The sequence below is a fragment of the Artemia franciscana genome, chromosome 5 (assembly GCF_032884065.1).
Source record: "Artemia franciscana chromosome 5, ASM3288406v1, whole genome shotgun sequence".
Lineage (NCBI taxonomy): Eukaryota > Metazoa > Arthropoda > Branchiopoda > Anostraca > Artemiidae > Artemia > Artemia franciscana.
The window spans coordinates 14025301-14035209 of record NC_088867.1 but is presented as its reverse complement, the minus strand read 5'-3'; the positions used below and the strand labels follow the sequence as shown (position 1 = coordinate 14035209).

Below are 9909 nucleotides of genomic sequence, written 5' to 3'. Positions count from 1 at the left end.
TCTAACTTGCAAAGGTCGATATTCCAAACATACTTCCCTGATACAGTATCTCAAATAAACACACTTATATACTACAATAATTTAATGATACAAAATAATTTATTGACAAGCATGGTGACAACTAATCACAACTAAGAATTGAGCTCATGAATTGAAATCATAAAATAACAACAATACTAAGAAAAAAAAATCAATGACAAGGAGGCTAAAAAAATATGCCTTCTAATAATATAATAAAAGAACAAATAAAGCAGGGGACAGGACAAAGATAGAAAACGTCCGCGACAGTAATCTTTTTTGGCTAAAGATAGGGCGAAACACTGAAATAAACATAGAGGGAACACATATCACAGCAGAAATATATATTAAGCGTCCCAGGCACCCTTCGAAGATGAAAGAGGTACCAGCTCTGTGAAAGGAATTTCAGAATCATATAAATTTTCATTCTATGCTTAGCATACGCCTCATACAGCTAAAAAAAACTCTTTCCTCTTGCTATAAAATCAGAGCACACGTGGAAGAGCAATTCCAATGATGACCGTGCGTAAAATATATTAACAGACAAGATGGGAAGGGAGGATATTGTATACAGAGAGACACACGGATGAAGCTAAACGCAAGAAGACACATCAACATAAGGTATGAATGAAAAAAGAATGGAGTCTTGATAGTAGCGCAATGAGCATATGAAATACGTAAAAAAAGGCTTCAAATAGCCTAGGCACATTTACAGGCTGTGTCACGTATTTTTGCATAAATCCTCTGCAAGCCGTATGAAATAAAATGACCCGACATTAGGCTCAACACACTTTTATGATAAAGCTTATCAAGCTTAAGCCTTCTTAATTATCAGTTTACTCTTGCTGCAATGCCTAAACACTATTTGCTAAGTTGTTCTCAAAAGGAAGATCAACAGGGCAACATTCAATAACACTTTGATCTTTTTGATGTATATTACCCTGCTGATCCTCATTTTGCGATCAACTTAGCAGAGGGATTTTGCAGTTATTTAAAAAACACAAATATGTCACATACGACCATTATATCCGACAGCAAAATTATGACCTACTATTAAATGCAATCAATTTAATAAGCTCTGAATTTTGATTTTTATATTTAATTTCATGATGACAATAAAAGTAAACATTTAGTAGTGATAAGGATAAACAAATGTATTGTACTATTTTTTTTTGGGGGGGGGGGCTTCTCCCTTTTGGCCGGAGATCATGTTTTCAAATTGTAATGTGAGTTATCATAAGGAGAATTTTCGAAAAGGAATAGCAGCTTCATCTTCATGAAGAATTCCATTTGAATTCTAAATTAGACAATTATAATTGGTCGTATTTATTTTTGAAACTCAACCTAGGGGATTCCTTCCTGCACATAAAATTAAATAAGAACTATAACCATTGAAAAATGAATAGCAGATTAGGTGGCTCCTATATCTCCTATATCTGATGAAATGAAATAATTTTTTTGTCTTCCTGGTTTTACTTAGTCACCCCTAGACATCACCTATATTTACTTCTCCAGTTTCGACAAGTCCAATGGTTTAAAAGTTTAAGCACCCTTTGTAAACTTAAATATAATACACAATCTTCTAATGTATATTTAATTTATCAATGACAGAAATATATATATATATATATATATATATATATATATATATATATATATATATATATATATATATATATATATATATATATATATATATATACTATTATACATTTATATATATTATATATATTTATTCTCTATTAGGTCAAATCCACTTACAGCAAGAGAAATACGACACAATTAAAACCAGTAAGCTAACAAATTTTCATCGCAACAAAATGAAATTAATGAAGTATTAATTAGTTTCATAATGCCTAGAGGACAAATGAACAACCTATACCTAATAAGAGATTAAAACAATTCAAAAACCTTAAAGAAGAAAAAAACGAAATCTTAAACCATCGCAGACATGCTTTTCAAAATCATTCGGATGATTATTGGGTTTCGAAAATCGATATGAAGAAATTTGCACTGTATTACAAGAATTGTGAACAAAATCGTGATGTTTTTCAATAACGAAATAAATAGGTTATAATAAGAACAATAAAAATCCTATTATTAAAAATGTGTTAAAACTAGACTAGGTACAAAGCGAGAATTACATTTTTAAACACAATCAGAGCATTGACCTAAAAGCACTTGTGTGGGATCGGCGAATGGGCCACCGTCCCAATAAGATATATTTCAGTTGAAAATAAATGCACATGCAAAATTTCAGCTCTATCAGACCACAGAAAGTATGTGAAATTTGATAACAAGATTTGCTTCTTACGCTTCTTTTATCTACAGAGACCAGCTTAAATAAAAGCGTTTGAAAACAAGACTTTACAGGGGCCATTAAATACTTATCATCAGAACAGTTACCAGAATGTGGACTGAGCATTATTAACCAAACTTGATGAAAAGTAACTGACAATGCCCTAGTTATACCTTCGGCAGAATAAAACCTGAGACTTCCTACTCAGTAGAAAAAATCAAAGGCAAAAATGCAAAAAACATACACTTCTAACCGCAAACTCTCACAATTTCGCTTGTCTTGTCCAATTCCTCTTCTTTCACAATATCACAAGAGTTGCAAGAAACTGCATGTTGTTTTTCAAACATTTTCTTTAAGAATTATCACACTATGTTGTCATTTTCTGGAAGATTTTTTTGATTCATCATCAGTCCATCCTCATTTTGCCAAGTCGAGTTTATTTTTAAAACCTTCAGTAGTTCGAGGTAAATCACTATATAATTTCATTTTCCCCTGAAAAAAAAAATGACCAGGGTAGACAGCTAATTTTTGAAAACACTAATTCTTTCAGCAATACTCGTCAAAATTGCATATGCTTAAATAAAAGGCTGGTGTTAATTGGACTAAAATATATCCTAGATCAATCCAACTTATCAATCTTGAATACTAAACCTTACTTAAAAGTATCAAAAACGTTCAGAATGAAAGCTATCTTTTGTATTATTTTCGGATTTTGGAATAATTACCAGACTTTGGAGAAGAGTCTGTCATCCCATTTCTAGCTAAAATCATCTGAAAGGGTATTTGACTAAACGGTGAAAGATGGACGCTTTAAAAGGCCAAGGATTTGCTAAATACAGCTACAGAAATTTAAAGAGGATTTACAGAGATTTACAAAAGAATTGTCTAAGGATAGTTTTAGTAACTCGTTTGACTGACTGTAAATAAAAAAAAAATTGTTTTACAATAAAATGGTTCAATCTCAATTTCTAAGGCAATTTCTAAAAAAAATATCAACTTGTCCAAAGAGTAGATAAGATAAGATATTTATTTCAAAAAGATCACTATCACAAGCCCTCAAAGGGCCGAATTCGGACTTCGGAGTCGACTAACAAAGCAAAAAACACTAATAATAATAAACAATCAAATTATGAGTAAAAAAAAAAAAAAAATCGGTCAAACTAAACTTGAACAAATACAAGTCAGAAAAAAAAGGGAAGGGGACAAAAAAGATCTAATAATACAAAAAAGAACAAGAAATAAACATATATATTACAAATTAACAGGGACACTAAAAACAAGTCCAAAAAACACAAAAAAGAACGAAGCATAAAACACACGAAAAACACATATGAATTCAAAGGGAAACTAAACCAAAACAGCGGGGGGCAAGCAAATTGGTGCAACGACCTAAAGCACCTCACATGAAAAAAAAAGAAAAAAAGGGGAGGGGGAAGAAACTAGTTGGCTATTTTATTTATTTTTTCTGTGATGAAGGAGACAAAGGTTTTTTCATATCTGGAAGCAACGCAGCGAATGGGGGACAAAACTGGGATAGGCTCAGAAACAGCTCGAGGCTGTCGTAATCTGGATGGTGAGTGACGTTTGGGGAAAATACTTGCCGTCCGAAGGTTCATTATTGCATTTTTTGAAAAACGGAGGCACAATGACGACCTCCTTCGCTTAAGGGGGTCCAAAATAACTTTTTTTAGGAGCAGAGAGTAAGGCACCTTGCCTTCTTTGAAAATTATTCGCAAGGCTCTTTTTTGGATTGACTCAATTTTGTCTGATTCTTCACGGGAGATGCCAGGGTGCCAAACTGGACAAGCATATTCAAGATGCGGGCGGACAAAAGACGCGTACAACCTTAAGGAGTGAGAAGGGGGGACGCTATATTCATTAAGGGGCTTAAGGAGGGCGATAGACGCATTAGCTTTATGGATGACATCTTTAACGTGGATATCCCACTTTAAATTTGAGGAAATTGTGACTCCAAGTAATTTAACCGAGGACGTATAAATTTCAGGAGGGATAGGATTAAGAAAACAGGGCGAGGATTTGAGGAAACAAATCGGCATTATCATGGACTTAGAAGGGTTTACTGTCATATCTAGGTCCAAAGCCTCACTTCCAATTTCATTGAGGATACTCATAGGGTCGCTTATTAAATTTCTGAAGCAACTTTCAACAATCGTTAGGTCACCAACAAATTTCCAACGGTCAGAAACTTCCTTCGCGAGGCTGTTAATCATGACTGAAAAAAGGAGGGGGCCTAGGAGAGTTCCTTGGGGTATGCCATTGTAGATAGGGAGAGGATTTGAGTAATGGTTCTGGTATTTAACCACCTGCGATCTATTTGTTAGAAAGGAGGCAAACAATTTTACCAGTAAGGGATCGATATTGAACTCGCTTTCTAGTTTCTCAATTAAAATATTGTGGTTAACAAGGTCAAAGGCTTTCTGAAGGTCAATGGAAATTAAGTTTAGCCAGGAATTAGGCTTTTCGAGGATTTTCCCGATGTGGTCAATAAGAGAAACGAGGTAGTGGGAAGTAGAAGTTGATTTTAGGTTTCCGAATTGCTTCAGGTCAGTAAGAGGTAGGATTTTTCCTTTAGCAAATCTCCAAGGAATCCTTCATACAATTTTGAAAAAATAGGGGTAAGCGTAATAGGTCGAACGCCTTCAAAGCCAGGCTTTCCGTTTTTCTTTTTCAAAGGGGTAATGAAATCCTGTTTCCAAATTGTTGGAATTTGCCTAGACTTAGTAATTTCGTTAAACAGGACAGACAAGGGCTTAGACAGGAAGTCACCGAAGGCTCTAATAAGAGGAAACGGGATATCCAAAGGACAAACACTTGTCTTTCTTAGTTTATCAATTCTTCTTTCAATCTCAGACGGGGAAACAGTCGGGAAAAAGGGGGATGGGGCTCCTGTTGATAACTGGATTGGCAATGCTGGAAGGCTCTGGACAATGGAAGCGATAAATTTATTTAGACTATTTGCAGTAACATCAGGGGGCTCTGGTAAGTTGAAATTAAGCTGGTCAAGACTCCTGCCACATAGCTTTTTAACCTCGGAATACCAGTTTTTTGGCTTATTAGTGAACAATTCTTCGATCTTATTTTTGTAGTACGATCGTGCCAATTTACGAATTTCTCTTTTAATTGATTTTCTTAGTATATTAATCCTATATTGAGAAAGCTAAGACTGAGTCATCAAAAACATAAATATGGAAAAAGAGTGGCTTTATCGAGTTTACCATTTTTAAACAGCTTCAATTTGGTTCTAATTAGTGTTTTTATTGTTTGATTAATAAAGGGTTTATCACTTGAGCACCTTTTAAACCTTTTTTTCTGGGAAACAAATTTGATATTTATCAATTAGCTTTTTATGAAACGTGGCTGTTTTCTCATCAAGGTTTTGTAAACTATAAATGTCGGACCAATCTTCAGTACTCAGCCACATACCAAAAGAAAGAAGACCAGAATTTTGAAGGGGGCGGTAAGTGCTATAAGTCTTTGAGAAAGTATGCTTAAAAGTTGAGGAGGGGGACAAAAGAATGGAAAAATGATAACTCCCACCTAATGGGGGCAAAGTTGAGGGAGGGCTGTAAAAATTACACATATTAGTTAAAATAACATCAAGAGAGGTATTTCCCCGAGTCGTCGGTGTTTTAACAATTTGCTTTACTTTAAGTGAAGCACAAAAAGAATCCATTTTAAGATCGTTGGTATCGCCGACTAAAAAAGGCCATCATTGGGGTACTTAGAAATAACAAAATCAGCACTTGCCTGTAATTGCTGGATAAAATTACGTTTTGACTCGATATTTTGATTTGGGGAGTAATAGATAACAGCTATTGCAATAATACTAAATGGACGAGGAAGTACTTTTGGTCTAACACTTAGCCAGAGGATTTCATCATACTCGGATAAGTTAGGGACTTGAATAACCTTTGGGTAAAGGTGACTCTTAGTAAAAAACAAAACTCCGCCACCTTTTTTCCCGAGTGGGTGGTCTGAAGGACGGAGTTTAATAAACTCTGAATAATTTGTCAGGCAGGGACCCTGAGTCATGGGATTGAACTTCAGTAACAGCTATAATATCTATCAAATTTGATTCTGTAACCACCTCGAGTTCAGTAAGCTTTTCAAAATTAAGACTTTCAGCATTAGTAACTAAAAGTTTAGGAAAAACAAACCGATGGGGCAATCGCGACAGGGAGACTTGATGGGTTTGAGAATTTCCTGGGTAGGGTTTTAATTTAATTTTATTATGCTTTGGAGAAGAAGCGTAAGAGAAGGATTTGCTTTGGGGATTTGGATGTGGGGGGACGGGCAGGGATATGGACGAAGCACGAGGACTTATCATATGACAATTGTTGAATGCAAAAAGTCTCAGACCTGAGTCACGTTTACATGTTAGGCACGAGGGATGAAACAAATGGGTTGGGGATGGGGTTTCGTAAGGTACTGGGGAAGGGGGGTTGGGTGGGAATAGTGATTCATGTCCGTCAAGAAATTGCTGGTTTGCGGCAGAGAAGGGAGGGTATGGGGCAGCATACTGTAAGAGGGAAGGAAATAGGTATACGGAGATATATACGGAGAGGGGGAGGATATAACAAGGGGTAAGGGGGGAATATGTAATCGGGAAGGGTTTATTAATTGTTGAGCTGAAAATGCAGGGGGATAAGAATGGAAGTCGACAGGAACCTGAACAAGGGGAGGAGGGGGTAGTGAGTGCTTTCGACGCTGCCCTAAAAAAGGTTGGGTTTTAAACCTACCCCCCCCGTCTGATGATACATGAGCAAAATTACACGACTTAAAATGCTTAGCAAATTTAGCAGGATTAAGGTGGCTTCTGGGCAGCCCAGTTTTGTGGAACCTACTACGACCTTTAATGGGCGATTCAATATGAGCTTTTGTACAGCCAAAGCACCTTCCACTTGAATTTTTTTTACAAATATCAACATGGGGGTATTTACACAGATTATTTGTACAACGGCTAAAAACATAAAATTTACAAATGTGTAGATATTTACAATTACTATAAATACATCTACTATCTAAAAAGTTAAAGCACACATTAGGTTTATTACGCGTAAAATCATTAAGCTCATTTTTTTGAATATTTGATTCCATTGTGTAAGAATTTCCGCTTCAAGTCAGTTCAACTGCATTGTCACTTCTTAAAGATGTGTCGTTAACTCTGGGTAACTTGTAAGAGTGAAAACTAGCGCTAGTGTCAAAAAAAAAAAAAAAAAAAAAAAAAAAAATATCAACACCATCGAGCGTCTGACAATACTTGGCATTTTTAAAAGCTTTGTAATCGTTTTTCTGTCAGGAACTGAGATCAGAGACTTATTACTACCCGAATTGTACTAACTAAATTAAGTATTCTTACTGTTACACTGAAAAAAATACCAACTGTCGCCAAACATTGAATGACGTTGATATTTTTTTGTTTTGCCGACATTAGCACCAACTCCCATTTTTATAAGTTACCAATACTCTTTGAATTCGTCCTTGAATGGAACGAAGAGGTCAAAAGAAAGAACTTAAAAGAAATCAGTACTAAAAAGTTTGCAAAAATTTAGCGAAAAATTAGACGAGTTTGATTACTAACAGATCAAACCCACCAGAATTAAATGTTAACATATGATTTTACTTGGTCTAGAATATATCATGAATCGACCCATAGATTAAGAACATAAGTAGCAAGTAGAAACATACTGAAAAACAACCTTCTCGCTGTGAAAACAATTTCTTGGCTTGGAAAAATACATTACTGCTACAATTAACAATCATACATTAACAATGAAGAGAAAGCAAAAGAATTAGGCTGTTATTAGCCATCAAAGGGAATAGGAACTATTTCTGGGGTAAAAATGCACAAGCCTCTTCGATATATATCATTCTGAATTCGAATCTTCCATTATAGTGTAGACAGTTCAATGTTTTTCAGTGACTGTTTCGTATGCTGTATAGCCTTTTCACAATACTTTGTCTTAAGTTACTCAAAAAGCTCCACTTAATTTTACTAAAATTCTCAATTCTTGTCTGCATGATCTTTATAAAAAGAGTTATTTGGCAAATGGCCTAAACAAAATTCCAATCAAAAGCCTTATAGTTCGGCGAGGATTAAATGCATGCGACCTTTGAATATAATCCTACATGAATTCTTTTTCGCCAAATTAAAAAACCTTCGAAAAATAATATTTAGATTTTGCAAAGACCGATTTTAAAATTGCCCATTGATAACAACAGCAAATATTCTATATATAAAAAAAACTTAGTTTCTCACCATTCTCCATCGCTTCAACTTAACGCTAAGGGGTGCAGGTCCAAGCTTTGTGGCATCTTCATGTGTCAAATGATTCTCTTTAAGGGCACGGTCGTAGTCTTCAGAAGCGCCTGAAACTGAAAATTAACAACTATTGTAATTTAGATCGTTCGAAAAGTAAATAGTCAAGTCTTACTATCGATTTGAGTCCATAGATTAAGAGAGGTCTCAGCTCTAATTGGGTGGGGGGGGGTTTATCGGGAAATTTGCCCAATGGAGATTCAAAAACAAGGCATGGACACATTCTTAGCATCAAAATTTAGAATTAAACTCTATAATTTGGACCAGCCTAGAGAAGATATCCATTTTTTTATGGAAATGTAAGCTTTAACAGGTCATTGGGACAAATGGACTAGAAACATATGGATCTTAAGTTTTTAATTATTCAGAAAAATAATTTTTTGGCCCTTTTTCGTCCTTATTTCTCGAAAAATCAAGAAAGCTGTATTTTTTGTCTCGTTCCCATATCCCATGAGAACAAAGTGGGAACTTGGACAATGGGGTTCTGTTGCCCAAGGACCTAAGCATACAAGTTTAAATCCAATCGCAGAGATGGGCTATTTTTTAAGTACAAGTACCCCCAAACCGAGCCTGCTTTTTTACGTTACGCTATTTTTGACCCAGTGACCTTTCTTTTTATGAGTTACAGGCCGTTCGAGACCAAAAAATGTTGTTAACAAAAAAAAACTACCCCCATAGCTAGACTTTCTCCAAGTAAATCATAACCAAGCCAAGGGTAGACTACTGATGACGTAGTCAAAGGTTCAAGGTAGCCAATCAACGATACACCAGACGAAAGACCATAACATTTAGAGAAAATTAATGTAGTTCTTTATGCTGAAAGCCCTTCAATAGTTTAGTCATTTAAAAAAAAATTGAGCAGTCATTAGTCATGTATAAATTTTATATTCCTGGATAGTTTCTAATTGTGCGATACGATTTATTGCTATTATTTTTGCAATTTGTTTTCTTTTTCAGAAATGTTAGAAAACCAATTAAATGAAATCCAACATGGAGCACTCTAATGGGATATATTATTTGGCCTGGAATACTTTTTTTTCCTTCTTGATTTTAGACCCAGCTTATATTTCCCAAGAGGGAAATAGAATTATGAGGTTAAAGATTTTATTTTTAAATCACAAATTAAAAAATCATTATTCTACATATAGTGAAAATTGTCTCCATATGGGGCTTAAGTTACTCCAACCTTCTTTACCTCCGCTTACATTCGTATTAAAATTAAATACTGGCAATATAAAAACAAAAACATTTT

General features: G+C 34.9%; 1 protein-coding gene across 10 annotated transcripts in view; it reads right to left on the bottom strand.

Annotated features, from left to right (window-relative positions):
• Positions 1-1724: 1724 nt before the first annotated feature.
• Positions 1725-9909, bottom strand: part of LOC136027003 (uncharacterized) — a 164711-nt gene continuing 156526 nt past the window's right edge. For all 10 annotated transcript variants that reach the window (XR_010617470.1, XR_010617471.1, XM_065703890.1 and 7 more), the window contains 2 exons: positions 8598-8713; positions 1725-2809 (listed from right to left, as the gene is read on the bottom strand). Coding sequence is in view for 8 of the 10 variants with exons in the window: in XM_065703890.1 (XP_065559962.1) it covers positions 2735-2809; positions 8598-8713 (191 nt within the window). In the remaining 2 variants the exon portion in view is untranslated. The remainder of the gene's footprint in view (positions 2810-8597; positions 8714-9909) is intronic.